The sequence below is a fragment of the Metarhizium brunneum genome, chromosome 2 (genome assembly GCF_013426205.1).
Source record: "Metarhizium brunneum chromosome 2, complete sequence".
Lineage (NCBI taxonomy): Eukaryota > Fungi > Ascomycota > Sordariomycetes > Hypocreales > Clavicipitaceae > Metarhizium > Metarhizium brunneum.
Window position 1 is genome coordinate 1,224,995 of NC_089423.1, and position 16,688 is coordinate 1,241,682.

Consider the following 16,688-nt stretch of genomic DNA (forward strand, 5'->3'; position numbering starts at 1 on the left):
TAAATACCTGGATAATCGAGCTTGAGCACAAGCCGGCATAATGTACATAGCTCACGTAACCACCCCGACCCTGCCGACTGCCGACCCATTCATGCCCTTTTCCCTGTCGTAAACTATGTCGTTCCCCATCCGAAGAATAAAGCAGAAAAAAAAGAAGAGACAAAGCAAGCCTCCGTGCAACGCCATCTTGTTCAACGCCGTCTGTGTAATCCTGGTAATACCTCCCATTCGTCTATAACATATTTTCAAGGGAATGGGTATCGATTTGCCTGGTGGACAGGGTAGAATCTGCCCCCGGTATATTTCACATAATAGTGTTACAATTCCGTTAGTTCTATCCCCTTATATGTCCGTCCTGCCCGTCTCTCCCATTCATGGACGCTCGACGCAAGTTCTGCATCATGCGTTCGACAAATTGCATAGATTCTGAGCCAGGGACATCAGTGAATTCTTGAGGTGTTAGTCCCACTGGTGTCAACGAGTTTTCTCGTGCAGGGTGCTGTTGTTGCGTAACAGGAATGGCTGAGAACCCCAGTTGCGGTTGATTTGCCCACGCCGGTTGAGAACCTGGCGGCTTTACAGATGGTTGATTTGATGGCGGTGTCGGTTCCACCGAGTGCGTCTGTGTTGGCTGAGATTGATCCTTCAGCGGCCTTGGCTCCGGTCTTGGTGCCTGTTGGCCCTCGGAAGCCTTGGCCATGGCAGCGAGAACATTTGGCGGCAATGGCACTGGAGACACCTTTGCTGGAACCTGCATAGCTGATTTAGTCGTTTGTAGGGGGATATGAAAAGCGGCGGGAAGTCCAACCTTGAAGGGCTTTGCCGCTGGCGCTGGCTTCGGCTTAGGTGCCTGAGGGAGTGACGACTGCTGAACTTGCTGAATTGGCTGTGCTTGGTGCATCTGGTGCATCTGGTGCACTTGGTGCACTGGCTGTCCTACCAGTGATTGTTGTACTTGTTGTACGTGCCCTTGGGGTCCAGGAGTCCCACCAAACGTCGGGTGTTGTATTGAATTCTGCTGGGTTGCCATCAAATGTGCTCGGAGGTTTCCTTCGTATCCATTCGTAAAGCCACCCCACGGAGAGTATGGAGTCCGATATCTAGAAAAATCCCTATGCGGTGTTAGTCTACACAACCCTCTGGGAACTGTTCAACACATACCGATTGTAATTCACTTGGAAGAAGGGGTATTTTTGATACACCGACGAGTGGACTTGCCATACAGGCTTGCTGTTCTGAGCAGATGGTGTGTTGGCAGGCTTTTGGTAAGCAGTCTGACGGCTTTGAGGTAATGTGTTTCCTGCCGCCTGGGGCATCTGAACGTGTGGCATGATTTGCACGGGTGCCGCATTGTGGTTCTGCGGCATGCTGTGTGTGAATGTGGGTTGCGGTCGGAAGTTCGCCGTTTGATGATCGTAAGTGTGGAATACTGGTGCTGAGCCAACTGAAGATGTATGGGTAGCAGCGCAGCCTTGGTTCGCAAACGTCGTGGGCTTCGTGAAATTAGCCTCAGCCGGCCTTCGGGGTTTATATATATAAGGCTTCTCAAATGAAACTTGTTCGTTTGCAGCGGTGTAGTTACCCGCAAGGCTGTAAGAGTAAGCCATGGCTTTGGCAAGGTATGACTGGTGGTTGTACGTGGGCTTGGAGGTAGGGACTGGCCTGGGAGGCTTGGGTATCGTATCCAAAAAGTTGCTCTTCGGATTGTGGCGTTGCTGTGTAGGGTCCTCCGTATACTGTGCCCTCGCCTCTGTCGATGTCTTGCCGAGATAGTGCCAGATTTGATCTGACTTGCCGAAGTCGACTTTAGCCTGGCCCTTGTTTGAAGCTTCATAAAGCTCAAATTCTGCCCATCTGTAGCCTTCGGCAAACAAGTCATCCTTTCTTGGTTTATCGGCATGAATTCTCTTGGTATTCAGTTTATCTTTTGCCTTGCGGGAAGCTGGCATGGGCAAAGCCTTTGCTGATGCCTTTGGGAGATGGTAATCGGCCGGATCTGGTAGAACCAGCCACTTCCATTCGACTTCCAATTGTTCACTTTGACAAGTTAGCATTTGCTGCTGGTTTGGTAAGTTGAATGCATATACGTACCCCTGAGGAAGTAGGTCGATTAAGAGAGTCTCGTCTTGCAGGCGGTTTTCGACAATGACACCGGCAAAGATTTCGCCTTTGAGGTACTGCAATTGGCAGATTTCGCCGGTCTTGAGCTTCTCGGCTGCGCTTCGAATGTTGGTGTCCATTTCCAGGGCGTCGCCATCGGTCTTCTTATCCCGCCTCACTCGGTGGAACCGACAACTGAACTCGAAAGCTTGCTCCTTGTATTCTGTACCATCCTCTCCAAAGACAGGAATATCTTGATCTTCGACAAAAACGCCAGCCGCAGCCGCGCACGTCGCGTGATAGGCCCTTGCACATTTCTGGTGAGAGCACTGGAAGCAAGCACCGCGTCTCGAGCGGCAGAGTAAGCACTTGAGATTCAGTCGATCCTTGTGCACGGCTTCAACGTTGCAGATGACCTCCTTGTCATCCACAGAATCTATGTACGTTTCGGGAATGTAGAGGGCGCACAGCTTGTGAGCCTTGCGACCATCGGCTGTGGGAAGGATGTCGAAATGGCGAATATCGTTGGGGCAGAGACAGCATGGTGGTTCCACTTTAGTCTTGAGTCGTAGCCTGACCCTCTTAACTCTGGTCTTCTTTTCGCCCTGACCTCGCTTTCTCTTCCTGCTCGCATCCTTGAATTTGACACCGTTGGTCGCTGGCGGCGTGGGCAAACCAGATACATCATCATCGTCCTCTTCGTCCTCGTCCTCCGTCTCCTCATATTCTGTTTCCTCCCCACGAAGTTTCCGCTCAATTTCGTAAACATTAATCCAAACACTGTCTTGAGCTTGTGCGCATTCGCACCTCTTGGCAATTTTGCCCATCTCTAGCCAAGTGTCCAGGGCGAAATTGACGGCCTCGGCACAGTTGTAGCCCAGATTATAGCCCGAATGGTAGCCGTAAGGGTATGTCACCACAAACTCGCCGGGGTACGACACAACCTTGTTCACCTTGATCCCGTAATGTTGCAGCAAGTGGTGCGGCGAAATCAAAAAGCCCTTGTGCCGCAAAAACTGGTTGCACGCTTTAGCATCAGCAGGCCACACGCTCTTCATGGCACCTTCAAATCGACGAGCGTCAGCCTGAGAAATGCTGTACCACTGCTTGGGCGCACCAAAATGAAGATAGTTGATGCTGTAAAGATCCACATCTTCGAGATGCCAGGCAAAGGTGGCTTTCCACATGCCTAGGTAGAGATATGCCGTGTTGACTCCGGGAATTTTTGTACCGAGGACATCCAACAGATTCGGAAGCTTGTTAAGATTCCATGTGTCTGTTCGGTCATCGAAAAGGGTGCCCATCATGTCGGCTCCATACAACGGCGCGGCATAGGTAAGAGTCTTCCAGTATGCTCGTTCCAGTTCTTCGCATCGCTCCGGGGTAAAGTCGGAAATATCCATGCGATAATCGAAATCCTTGAACGCTGCCTCGTCAATCATCGTGGACCCCTCCCGTCGGCTGTACTTGCGACGAGCCGACACAGACTGCGTCTTGGGCTTGGCTGGCTTAGCGCCGCCCATTTGACCGCTCATCCTGCCAATAGTGGACTCGTCATCTTCTTGGACTTCTTCCCCGAGTTCCTGCTCAATGGAGTCAACAGCCTTGTCTTTCTCTTCCTCGGGCTCTGGCTTGGGTGAGACGGGAGTCATGGGACGTTCATCCCCGTCATCTGGCCGTTTTTTGCCCTTGTTCTTGGCTGGTCGGCCCCTTCCACGCTTCTTTGGGGTTGATAGTTTAGTCTCTTTTGAGACAACATTTCTCGACCTAGCTGGCTTGGGCTTTTCAGCATTGGCCCGGCGTTCACCGCGTCTGGCGGGAGGCTGGTGCTCGCTCTGTTCACAGAGTTGCCGCCACTGTGGAACATTGTAGGACCGCCCATGAAGAATATTGACTTGACGGTATGTACCATTGGATCCCATGATATCTTGCTTGATGGGTTCTCGAACTCGGATGTGCTTGACAAGTTCGTCCAAGGGGGGCTGGGCATCTTTCCATTCCCTTGGAGGAATGATCTTGATGATACCGGATTTCATGCCATAATGGTCAACCTTTTTCATCTACAAGGAGCAAGTTAGCATAGTGGGCAATGATGCATTCATACCCAGGGAACATACGAATTTCTGGAAATCCTTGAATTGGTGGCATGTTGGGCGAAAGATTGGAACTGAGCCAGACCAGTCGTCGGGAAGTACTTCCCCAATGTCCTCTTCGTCTTCGTCTTTTGCTCCCTCGGGCTTCTCAGTCGGCGAATGTGCAGGCACAGGAGTAGTCGTGGCCTCAGGCGCAGCAGGTGCAGATGCAGATGCAGGCTGGGGCGTGGGTGCGGATGGTGCATCGTCGAGGGTTGGTTCTTCTTCGAGTTCGCTCAGCTCCGAGTCGCTCGCATCGGACTTGGTCGCATTGTTACTATCGGGCGGCGAGTTCAAAAATACGGCAGCGGTCGGCTTTGCACATTCGATCTGGTCCTCGGAGTCGGTGGCATGTTGATTGGAGGCTGGCGTCGGAGTAGGACCTGCTGCGTGTGCAGTTGGTTCAGGGTCATAGCTGGGTCCTGATCCCTGGGACTGGGAAGCGGGAGCCCCAGGATCTAGAGGCGCTACGTCGCTCACGACGTCGGTCGACATGGTGGTTGCCTTTGAGTCGCTACATGCGACCGGTCGGCAAGTCAGGCAGCTCGCGATTAATTGTGCACAGCAGTGGACATAAAACAGAGGCCCCGAACGACTGATGGTGGGAAACACAAAGTGACGACGGGAGCCGCGCAGGGAGTCTGGTGTGCGAGGGCGAGTGTGAGTGTGAGCGTGTGTGTGTGTGTGAGTGAGAGCGTACGGCGGATGTCGAACGGACCAGTTGACGGCGCTCGTACGACGTCGGACCTCGTCCAGTCTCGGCTGGGTTGGCTGGCTAGAGGCTCAGTGGCCGCGAGACTGGACGGTACCCGTCAGTACTTGGGTGGGTTGGTAGAACTCACTGGTTGATATACGGTCCAGGACTACCTGCAGAGTACCTGCTAGGTACCTAAGCTAGTACTAGTTTGCTAGTCCAGCGACAGTATCAGCGAAAGCAGTTCTAAGGACCCAGCCAGTACTTCAGCGCCAGCAATGGACCAGGCAGGAGCTACACGCTTCTTTCCACCAGACAACTGGGGAACTTTTCAAGTCAGCATGGTTCATGTCTCTTGGGGACGGGGCCTGGGCGCACGGGGCACAGAGTAATACTACTTACTGTACTAGTACGACTAGTAGCACTAGTACACCCACTGTACGTAAGTACCTAGGTACCTAACTCAGGTCTGGTGCTTGGAGTCAACAGGTGCTGTGGCCAGGACGAAGAGGCGGAGGTGCAAGGTTACCCCGTGGCCAGGGTGCACCACCGCATTGTCTCTCCTCTTCCAAGGTTCAGTGTTGCAGGTGGTAGATGCTGGGCCGCTGCTGTACCCAGTACTCCGTATGTACATCAGTACTCTCTTTTCCCCTTATCAGGCCTGGCCCAAGTAGCCTCTTTCTGCAGCTCTGGTCCACCGGGTCGGTCTCTTGTCAATCAGGCCACTGGGTCTTTGTCGATTCTGATTGTTGGCGGGCGAGGCAGGAGCGAGGCGGGTGCTTTGATCGAGTCCTCGGAGATGTTCGCATGTATCGCATGATTGCTGACTGTGCTCGCCTCACTTGTTCTGAGGCGCGACTGCCATCCCAATTTGCCCTTTCGTCCAGTTCCAAAGTCTGTTTGCCTTACCGCTGCGCATCATGACTACGGCACGTATCAAACTGGTAACTATTTTCATCTCCGCGAACCACTACCCGTGGCATATCCACATGTCCAACTACTACTGCAGTTTTGCAAGGCACCCTGCCGTTGTAGGAGCTCCGTATGTACTTGCTTCTATTTATTTATTCTAAATAAATCTTGATTCGCGGCGGCTATCTAGTTCCCTCTCCGACTTGGTGCAAGCTGTCCGCATTCCAGAGGGCCACAAGAACAACACGCATCCCTGCGCCACATCTGTCCCTTGCAGGTCTCACCCTGTCTGTCACGGCGATTGATAAGATAATCGTTTACTACTCGGAGTTGGACTTTAGAGTACTCCGCACGATCACGGTTCCTTGGTTGGAATTTGCGGATCCAGGCCGGCTTGGCTTCATCGTCATCATATCGCCAGCTCATTATAGACTCTGTCCTTGCCCCGTTAGCTACCACGAGGGGCCCAGAAGACAATTAGCGTGCATTCAAGTACGGCTGTTCACTTCTGCGTTTGCAGGTCAGTAAGCACTTTGGGCGGCGTTTGTGTCCGTGCTTGGACTATTCCGTCATTACCAACAAGGAACACTAAGCGCCGAGAGATGAGATTGCATAGCTTTTCATCGTTGCAAAACGCTCCTCAACTCTGAGCAACATGCCTGCGGAAAAGAAAGAGACAGAATGATAATGCAAACCAGAAGATAAGGAGGCATGCCGGTATGCTGGAGGAGGAGTAGCAAATCGTTCGGGCATGCTTGTGGACATGTCGCAACTCGACGGCAGCGGCATGCTTTCAACACTAGGTGAGATACTTGTCGTCACCACTCCGCTTATTCACGCGCGAGCAGTCGCATAAAAGATGAGGACTCAGGTGTCATCTACGTCGTCAGTTCATATTTGCAGTACAAAACCACCGTTGGAACCTGGAAATTTTCGTTTCCTCCCTGCTCTGCGTTCCTACGGTAGAGGAGTTGCGGCCTGGTTTGGCTACAAGAGCAATATATATCGAAATAATACCGCGGTCCAGCATCCAAATAGCCCACCATGTGAAGTGGATCACCATTTCAGTTGGTTCCATGGTCTAACGGTTATGACTGCGGATTCTGATTCCGCCAGCGAGGGTTCGACTCCCCCTGGAACCTTTTTTAATATTTGGCTCTTTTGCGTATTCATTTGGCTCTGGCAAGTGAATGGCCGCCTTATTTTTTTCGGCGAGGGCCGGGCTATTATTTCATTTGCTCTGGACAAAAGTCTGAATAGTCACGAAGCGCAATAAGGTCCATGTGCTGTGCTCGCATACAGGAACGTGATGGAGAAGCCAATCTTCACTACCAAAACCATTGCTACCAGCGGTAGTGCAAACAATATTTTAACTTGCCGCAGCATCCGATTCCAAAGCCTCTGCTATCCTGCCACGGAAGAGGCGTGAGCGGCCGTGAATGCGCCTAGACGACCACGTGTAGCCGCAAGCGGCAGCCGAGACTTACAACATGTCATAGTGAAATCACAGCTTCAGCCCCGAGAGAAAAAGAGGCTGGACGAGGGGAGCAGACTGTCGTCAGAGGAGCAGTTTAGGCTCACACCACCAAGCCCAAGCGAATCGCGATGTCTGCTCAATCATGACCCCGCAGTGGCCACCACCAGCACCGGCGCCGGCGCCGTCAAGCCCCTCACCTAAACCGTACTGTTTATCCCAACCGCACACACCGGACGAGTATGAGCTGCTGAGATTGGAGCAGGTATCAGGATTTGGGGTCCATAGAGCTGAGCTTGCCATGCCTGTCGAAGCTACCAGCCATTTACTCACCACCACTGCAATGGAAAAAATACCAAAAGTTTGTCCCGCAGCCTTGTCTCGATTTTCTGTCTTGGCTTTGGATGACTGACCTCGCGCCCATCCCAGGCATCTTCCAAAGGTCTGAGTGAGTCGTCTTTTACCAAACTCCACCCCATCTTCGCATGTGGTGATTGATCAAGACCATCGTGGTTACGTCGGGCATGGTTTTTGTCTTGTTGCTTGTCATAGGACTCCCGGACGCAACATGATCTTGACCTCAAGTCTTGTCGGCGTGTGTGGCTTGCTGGTCCACGTCGCTGCGCAAACTGCAAACTCAACGGTCCGAGCTGCCGTTGTGTTCGTTAATCATGGCGAGACTACGCCTAATCTCGTCAGTGATCATGTCATCCTCACGCCCAACGGTGCTCAGCAAATGCAGCGACTGGGGGCGGCCTTTCGCAGCCGATATCTAGGTGGCAACGCGAGCAATACTACCTCGTCAAATAGCACAGACACTGCTCCCATTCAGAGCTTATCAACCGACAGCATTGACAATACCCAGATGGCCATCATGGCTGCAATGCAGGAGTGGTCGACAAGCAGTGCTGCTGCATTTATGCAAGGATTCTATCCTCCCAGCCCTGATACGAGCTACGTGGGACATAATCTTGTCTTAAATTCCAACACTACAGATTATCCGCTAAATGGATATCAGTACGCTCAAATCATCACACATCCGAACTCGGACAGTAATTCTGTCGCGTAAGTCTTGTCTCAATTACACGGACAGGCGAGGCGTGCCTCAGAGGGAGATGCTAATTCGACGTCTGAATAGTATCCAAGGCTACGAAGCGTGCACCGCGTGGCAAAACCAAATGAGCCAGAATCTGTCCCAGAACCCTGAAATTGCCCAGAGAGTCCACGACAAGGCCTATTTCTACACCAAATTGTTCTCTAGCGACCCTATGCAAGGCAGCTTACCAGTGGACCAAGCAACGTACCTCAATGCAGAAGAGATATATAATTTTGTTGACTTCAATTATGCTTATAATGGGACCGTCCACAAAGACCTCAAGGACCCCAATGGCACTCTTTCTGTTCTGCAAAACAATGCGTTTTCTCTCGAGCGGTCCAAAACCAGCTATAGCGGCAATACGAACAAGGATGATCCCCTCCATGTGCTCTATAGCATTGCCGGGAGGACATTGGCCAACAAAGTAACAGACCAATTCAGCACCTTCCTAGCAACTAGCGGGACGAGGGGGAAGCTGACAATCATGTTCGGATCCTCCCGGTCCTTGATGGCGTTCTTTGGGGCCGCAGGGCTCATGAATGACCAAAATGCCGCGGCGAGCCCGTTTTCCCGGCTACCAAAGCCTGGCTCGGCAATTGCATTTGAGCTCATAAGTGAGAGTGACCCCAGCAGTAGCACCGACAGCTTTCAAGTGCGGTTTTCATACAGACCGAGTGCGGACTCTGGTGATCAATTCTCAACATATCCTCTATTTGGATCTGGATTTGGGGGGGCCGCCATGTCCTATGCCTCTTTTCTCCGCAAAATGAACGAGATCAGCACAACTGCGAGTGAATGGTGCACAATCTGCAGCCCACGAACAACGTCGACATTTTGCTTGACCCCAAATGTTTTGGGCAGTCAGAAAAGCGGCTCATCTTCAAGCGCCATCAGTCCTGCTGTTGCCGGCGTCCTTGGTGCCGTGCTTATGGCCGTTCTCATTGCGGGCGTCACAGCGGGACTCATAGCCCTTGGCGGTTGGCGTTTCAGTCGTAATGGGAGGCAGGACGGAGGGCCTGCAGGCTCTGCAGTGGGAGGATTCAAAGGCAATGATAAAATGGTCAGCGATGCGGACATGACGGTGTCAAACGCTGGGCGGAATGAGGAACGGGTGGGAAGCTGGGAGCTTCGGGATGGCGGGAGGGGGACGCATACAGGCCCGTTTGGTTCCGGTATCGTGACTAACGAGTTTTCTCAAAGAACAAGAGCAATGGACGAGGACGGGGTGAGCGTTACTGGCGCGCCGGTCAATGCGAGGGAGAGTGTGTGATTGTTTGATACCCCTAGAGGCTGTGATTAAAGGGCATGTACAGGGACGTACAACTTGCAGGCCGTGGTGGTTTACTTTATGCGCCCTCAAAGTAACAAGACAGCTTGGAGGCTTACAATGAGATACCGGCGTTTAATGGTCTATCGGTTATTTGTTTTGTCTCAGTGGCGGCTAAGTACGAGATGAATGATGATTTGCACGCAATACTTGGGTGTTGATATAAAGTTTCAGCCACACATAGCATCTGCCTCGTGCTGGAATCAGTTGCGTTGTCGTGTTGAGTTGCCAAGGGCGGTCGGTCCGACGTATTCTTGTTCACGTCGGACAGACTTGTTGGATTCAACCGCCTAAACCAGATCCATGCTGCGGGGTGTGCTTCCTCCTTGTGCTTCCTCCTTGTGCTTCCTCCTTGTGCTTCCTCCTTGTGCTTCATCCTTGTGCTTCATCCTTGTGCTTCATCCTTGTGCTTCATCCTTGTGCTTCATCCTTTGGTGTCGTCAAGCTGCTCGTCAACCCGGTCTGAAGATGAGTCCTTCCATCTCACCACCTGGGACCCGATGAAAAGGGGGATGTCAAACGGGCCAGGGACACTGTCGATTATCTGCATTGTGCGTTTGGGCATGAGGGCGCGCATGGGGAGTTCCGCATCGCATATTCAGAGCAGCTGTATAGACAGGACCATGTCCCTTGGATACCGTTTGCGAGGTTGACAAGGCTGCCTTGGGCGAGATGGGCTTCCTGCATCGCAAAATCGCCAGCATGTTTCTGCCGCCACCCCCTCCTCTTCTCTGCCGGTCCAAGAACGATATACTACTAGACTTACATGGCAAAAAACAAACCCACCGGTTTGGCAGAATACTGTTTGTCCAAGAAATCGGGACTTGGCGCCCCGGCATCCCTCTTCTGGGGCAGCGCCGAGCTCGACCGGGAAAAGCTCTCCAACCTCGACGTCTGTGCCATCCTCAACCAGCAATACCACTTCCTCCGCACACGCTTCCACATCAGCACCCCCAGCATCCGCTGCCTGTACAACCGCTTCGCCGTCACGCACGGCGTGTACTTCGTCATGGGCCCAGACGCGATGGACGACGGCAGCAAGACGCCTGGCCCTTTGTGCTGCGTCGTGAGCAAGTCCCCAGCCGCTGCGCCCTGATCGGCGAGGCGCACCGCCTCCGGGGCCCGGAGCCGGACGTCTTTTCCATCTGGCAAGACTGTCCGGCGCGGTCTGACCCCGCATGCTTCGGGGTACACCATTGCCCGCCCCGACAGTACACCGGACATGGTACTGGTAGGTAAGGACTGTCGTCCAGACAGCCCCTCGTAGCTACTTGCATCATGGAAAGCGCAGGGACATGTCTGCGTCTTGGTGCTCCATGGCCTGTCTATATTGTCCGAAATCATGAGAAGAACGAGCCTCCCAACCGCCAGCTGAAACGTACACTTAACCACTACTCCACGCCTTGGAGTTTACAAAGACGAACCTCGTACAGATCCATGATATCCTCCCTCCCAAATCGGCAAGTATACAGATAGAATAGGCGGGATTCGAACCTAGAAATGGTTCCGCAAACAAATCATTGGTCGTCACTGGTGCGTGGGTGAGAAATTCCACAAAGAACAATATTGGTTGATCCTGTTGGTTTCTGCATCCCTGGCAGTCTACGGGATACGGCAGCGTTGCAGTCACAGTGCTATTGTACGTGAAGCTCAAGATATTTGACTTAATTGATTGGTCGAGTGGCGTAAAGCCTGGCTCTCGCCTCTTTATCTATACAAAAGTGCCCAGGTTCACACATTCTTGCCGCTACATTTAAAACAAGAATAAAGAAAGGAAAGTTTCCCAGAAGCCTATACCATCACTTTGTCCCGTGATTTTGCCGAAACGCCGCTAAAATCGCCCAAATGCCCAGAGGGGAACAAAGAAAATCATAAGAATATTAGTCTAGCCGCCGATGCTGACTGGCTGTTCTGTAATGAATGTCTTTATATGTCCATGGTCAAAAGTTCTAACCTTGACACAACGGAGTCAATGTTGGCACTTATTCTTTGGACACGGGCCATGGCGAAAGCAGCAGTGGCCTCCTCCTCCGTAGCATTGACAAGTTCGTAACGGGCAAACATCTTCTCAGACTCGATACCACCAAAGAGGTCAATACCAGCCAGGTTTTCGGTGTCAATGTCCTTGGGCGTTGTGGTAGTGGTAGCAGGTTCAGAGTGGAACAGGGCAAATTCAGGGTCAGACTCAAACTCCTCATCAACAGGAGCCTCGGGTGTCTCAATAGCTTTGGTCTTGAGAGGGCGTTCAATGACGGGCACTTCGACCTTCTCGTCATCAGAACTAAACGACTCCTCCACAAAGTTGGACGTCTTGCCGGAGAGGACAGAAGCGTCAATGGCATTGGGAACTTCAGGAGTGTCCACAACAAAGACTTGGGGCTGGAAGTTGTATGTGTTACCGAGGCTGAGGAGAGAAAAGTCCATGGTCTGCTCAGGGATCATGGCCATTCCGATTTGTTGCTGAGAGGAGAATTGGCTGTTGTAGGCGTTGACATCCTTGGGGACCTGGTTCTGCTCCTGCTGTGGGTTCTGTTCAATTTTGACAGGAGAGCCTTGTGGGAGTCCGGTAGGGTTGGCGCTGAGGTTGTCAAGAAAAGTAGAGAATGACGGGGAGGAAAGAAGCATGCGGGTCAGATCTGTCAGCCGCTTGTTCTCATCCATCAGGGCACGGTTCTGTGATCTCAGGTCACCATTCTCGTTGACCTTGTTTGCAATTTCGGCTTCAAGCTGGGAGATGTATTCTGAAACTGGTGTTAGCAAATGGCCAAAGTAGAAGATTAAAAAGAACATGGGAAAAGCCTTACCCTTTCTGCGGGAACGGAAAGCACGAGCGGACACCTTATTTCGAAGTTGTCGTCGCTCCTTGCTGCTAAGCTTCTTGCCTTCCTCACTGGCCAGAAGGCGCTCGTCCTCATCCATTTCCTCCTCATCCTTCTTGGTCCTGGGCAGGTTGTTGAGAACGGATTGAGACTCGGGCTCATTGGAGGCAGGCTTGGCCCGCATCGAATTTAGGAGCTGGGTAATCTTCTGCTCGACGATAGGGTCAGTGGGTTGAGGAGCCTTGCCGCGAGACTTTGGAGAGGTCTGGCGCTGAGTCTGCTGGATGAGCTGCTGCTGCTGCTGCTGTCGTTGCTGAGCCTGGGCCTTTGCGAGAGCGGCTTGCGAGTGGGCACCGGGCCAGAGACGGCCAACGCTGCTTGTCTGTGAGAGAGCGGACGTGTCGTGTTCGATGCTGCTGGGGTTCACAGTGGGAAAGAACTGCGAATCAGCAGGGGACTCAAACTCCATCTCCATGGTGCCCTGCGAAGGTGAAGCGTTGAAATCAAAGACATCATTCTCAGGGCTGAAACTAGAGAGATAGTCGAGGCTGCCGAAGTCCTGATAACCAGTATTGTTGGTCTGGTTTACGGCCATAGTGTTTGTCAGAGCGCCAGGCACGAATCCCGTCTGCTGGCGGTACATGTCATAATTGTGACTAGGGCCACTCAGTGTCTGGGTCGTTGAGGGCAGGCTGGGAGTGCTGACGGCGGCTGTGACTGGGCTGGCGAAAGTGGGCTTTGACGCTGTCGAGGGCGACAACGACGGCGAATTGTAGCTGCCATCACAGGCAGAAAAGTCGAGCAGGGCATCGACGTCGATGGTTTGGCTGGAAGTCGACATTTTGGAAACCTCGAGTGATGACTACTGAGGGGCGCGACGGCCAAGCTGCGAGGCGTCTCGAGAATTGCAAGCAGGAGACCGGCGAGGTCGGAGGTGTGTGTCGCAATTGATGCAGTGGCGGTTATGATCGAAGTGTCTTGGGACGGCGATGATGTGTCGGTGTTGGCAGCAAAAAGCCGTGGTGTAGCAGACAAAAAAAAAAGGCGTGGAAAGAGAACAAGAAGTGAATCGGAACGAAATCTCAGGCAGAAAGGGGGCCGAGGATAGCTATGAATGGAATGGATGCCTTGTTGATGGTGTGTTTCCAACTTGGCAAGCATCCTGGCTGGTCTGGTTTGGGTCCGGCGCTCCTGGCAAAAAGTCCTGCCCGAGCGGGCTGGAGTGGGCGAGCAGGGATGGTGGGGAGGATGGGGGCAGTGACGCGTCAGCTCCTTTCACAGAGGGAAGGCGATGCCCTGACGGAGAGAGCCTCGATTGGCTCGTTTCGGGCGCCGTGATGGCTAGCGCCCCATGCAAGGTATCTCGCCACGCACATTTGGCTGCGGCGAATACTTGTGTGGCCGTTGGGGCTGAAGCGACGTCCTCGCCCTCGTGCCGTCTCGTGGTAGTCCTCGCCGTTGAACCGTCTCCTCTCGCCCACACGTCGATCGATAAATCCCTTTTTGGAACTCGCTCTCCGGTGTACCACGCATATAAGCGTCGCGGACTGTCTGGGGATGACGACGCCCTCGACCCGTTTCTCGACTAGCCCCGTCATCAATATGCTCCCATCATGCTGGTCCCCCTACAGCGCCAACAGCATCGACAACCAATCCGACAGGTCATTGCTCTGGTTAGGTTCAGTTTGGATGCCAAAGAGCCAGTAGCCATTGCAGGAGAACGCCCGGCCTGGGTCAAAGCAGCGGGCCAGCTAGCGATTTCAACAGTAGGGCTGACGAATCTCCTCGAAATGAACACGACGGCTGTTGCTCAGGTCAACCTTGATTACGATGTTATTGTTTCTGACGTTTCCACATCCTTGTGCCACGCTTGTTCCATCATGGCTCTGCCCTTCCTCCATGCAATATTAACACATATGTACAGTGCTCGCTCAGCCTAGAATTCAAACTGTTTGATTCCTACGCAGCACGGGAACTCAGTCGGGTGCCAAGGCTCAGCACGGCGTTTGCCTCAGTCCGTTGCCGGGAATGCCGTATCACAGATAGGAGAGCCAACCCGATGGCGACTGGCGATAACAATGAGGGAAGCCAGGCTGCAGGACTGGACATGGCACAAAACTAATTTTCAATGTGGTGCGAAATACTCCGTGCTCCGTCCAGGCTAGGGGATTGCAGACCGTGGCTCGGGTTTCCGAATAGCCCGAAGGCGCCTTTGTGAGGACACTCTGTCGGGCCACCGCCCGCCGCTGATGGCATGAACGATCTTGTGTGCTGGACTGGCCAGACAGACAGCCCAACGCCTTTCAGAGAGGTGCTGCCAGTCCATGCTGGCTTGTCATCCAAGATGGCGCCCAAGTGCCTGACGAATTGTGGCTGTACGGAGTTACGGAAGAGCCGTACATCCCAGCATGTATTACGGACAGGCGGGTCTCTCTCGCATTGGCCCCACAGCGCATTATACTCAACGATAATTGGCTGCTTATAAGCTCCGCCAGTGATCAGTCAAGTGATCCTGCACGTGGTCATCTGCAATCCGCTCAAAACCTAGAATCTCAGCTGGAACATTGCTGTGGCAGTGCTGTTAAAAATAACTACCTGCCCATCCTATGAAATACTCCGTGCTGAGCATTTTTATTGAATCCATCATAATTCACAGAATGGAGTACGGAGTACGGAGTAGTACATACATGTACGGAGTACGTCCATGCTGAATTCTTCTCTCTGTGGGTACATGGCGAAATTGGCTCACCAGGGCTGCTTAATGAGGCTTCCCACGAATAAAATCATGGTGGTTTTCTGAAAACCCCTGAGAACCGTCATTTCCTCCTTTTCCGAATCCTTAAGGCCTGTGTGTTTCGAGTCGAGCGCGGATTTTGGCCTGAAACATTTTGTTGAAAATTCTCTCCCAGCAGCAATTCACCTCACCCTGTCGATGTGACCGCCGCCTTCATCGCCTCCCTGGACGACCCCACAGGCTAACAGCCAAGACGACTAGCGATTCATGCCATTCCTTTGTCTTGATGCCTTGTCGCAGTCCCTATGCCGACGGCCATAAATTAAATATGTATTCTGGTGTCTGCCAGTCCACATGTTATGTTATTCCAGACTGACTCTCATCATTACTACTTACTAATGACCTCCGTCAATGTCTGGAATTCTCAGTCGGTACTAAAGTATTCTGCCCAGGGCCGCCCAAGGCCGCCATCAAAACCCGACGAGGTCACGACAGTGTACGCAGTAGTGACATGGTGACTGGGTCGCAATGGCATTTATGCCGCCGTCCCATCTAATCACGACTGTCTTTTTTCATTGGAAAGGGAGATGGGCTCCTTGAATAATAGGTTGCCGCGGGCGCAGTAACTGGACAATATTCCTCCCGAATATACAGAGTATTGCACAGTCAGATCCCAGCCATGGATTCGGGTTCCCTCCATATCCATATCCATATCCATATCCATGGAGCCACCAAAAGTATGTATGCTTAGCATATAAAGCCGGGATGGCTAGAGGAAGCATTAACTGGCTGAAAACGAAATCGCCTGATTTCGCATGGCTGGTGAATGTTGTGGCCATCCAATTATAGGCTTAACACCCGTACTCCATAGGCATTTTCTATCTGTAGATGTCGCATCCACGTGATTGTTTCATGGTAATCCAAGTTGGGTCTCTAGGTGTATGCCGCACCAGGTGGTATGCGCCAATCAGATGTGATTATGTAATCAACCAGGCACCGGATCGGTACCCAAACTCAAGACCGCCAGTTAATATGGTTGATACTTTCCTTTTCCAACTTCAACTGGCATATTTGCCAGTCGACGTCTAAGCTTGTCGTCGCCAACCGTCAACGTCCTGCAACTGATATTCTGCAGCGACCACGGCGTGTGATGCTGGCATTCCGTCGTCCCCGCCCCCAGCAAGTGATCTGATGCAGCCTGCTGCCTGAACACTACCCTCAAAAAAAAGTTGCCAAAAGGGAACGCGTCTGGCCTGGCCGCTACTGTGGCAACGTTTCTCCTACCTTTTGCGCGCTATCTAACACTCTTCTTAATTCTCTGAAGAAATTTGTGCAATAGCAAACGCTACCCAAGGTCTGCCAGAAACGCTGTCCCACTACATGTAGCTGGCCGCGCTGTG

At 52.5% G+C, this 16,688-nt stretch overlaps 4 protein-coding genes and 1 non-coding gene across 5 annotated transcripts; 3 read left to right on the forward strand and 2 right to left on the reverse strand.

Moving 5' to 3' along the window:
- Positions 1-334: 334 nt before the first annotated feature.
- Positions 335-4,727, reverse strand: RPH1 (DNA damage-responsive transcriptional repressor RPH1; the record flags this gene model as incomplete). The annotated part of the gene is made up of 4 exons (XM_014687791.1): positions 335-1,112; positions 1,162-2,037; positions 2,092-4,160; positions 4,218-4,727. The coding sequence occupies 4 exons, from the start codon at positions 4,725-4,727 to the stop codon at positions 335-337; spliced, it is 4,233 nt and encodes a 1,410-aa protein (XP_014543277.1).
- A 2,181-nt stretch (positions 4,728-6,908) lies between these two features.
- Positions 6,909-6,980, forward strand: G6M90_tRNA00000036. Its single transcript has one exon. It is a non-coding gene; the product is annotated as a tRNA-Gln (tRNA).
- A 900-nt stretch (positions 6,981-7,880) lies between these two features.
- G6M90_00g033500 (uncharacterized protein) lies at positions 7,881-9,678 on the forward strand (the record flags this gene model as incomplete). The annotated part of the gene is made up of 2 exons (XM_014687792.1): positions 7,881-8,377; positions 8,451-9,678. The coding sequence occupies 2 exons, from the start codon at positions 7,881-7,883 to the stop codon at positions 9,676-9,678; spliced, it is 1,725 nt and encodes a 574-aa protein (XP_014543278.1).
- An 823-nt stretch (positions 9,679-10,501) lies between these two features.
- On the forward strand, positions 10,502-10,831 carry G6M90_00g033510 (uncharacterized protein; the record flags this gene model as incomplete). The annotated part of the gene is made up of 1 exon (XM_066130131.1): positions 10,502-10,831. The coding sequence occupies one exon, from the start codon at positions 10,502-10,504 to the stop codon at positions 10,829-10,831; it is 330 nt and encodes a 109-aa protein (XP_065986498.1).
- An 830-nt stretch (positions 10,832-11,661) lies between these two features.
- MBZ11 (BZIP-type transcription factor MBZ1) lies at positions 11,662-13,395 on the reverse strand (the record flags this gene model as incomplete). The annotated part of the gene is made up of 2 exons (XM_014687793.1): positions 11,662-12,476; positions 12,540-13,395. The coding sequence occupies 2 exons, from the start codon at positions 13,393-13,395 to the stop codon at positions 11,662-11,664; spliced, it is 1,671 nt and encodes a 556-aa protein (XP_014543279.1).
- Positions 13,396-16,688: the final 3,293 nt, after the last annotated feature.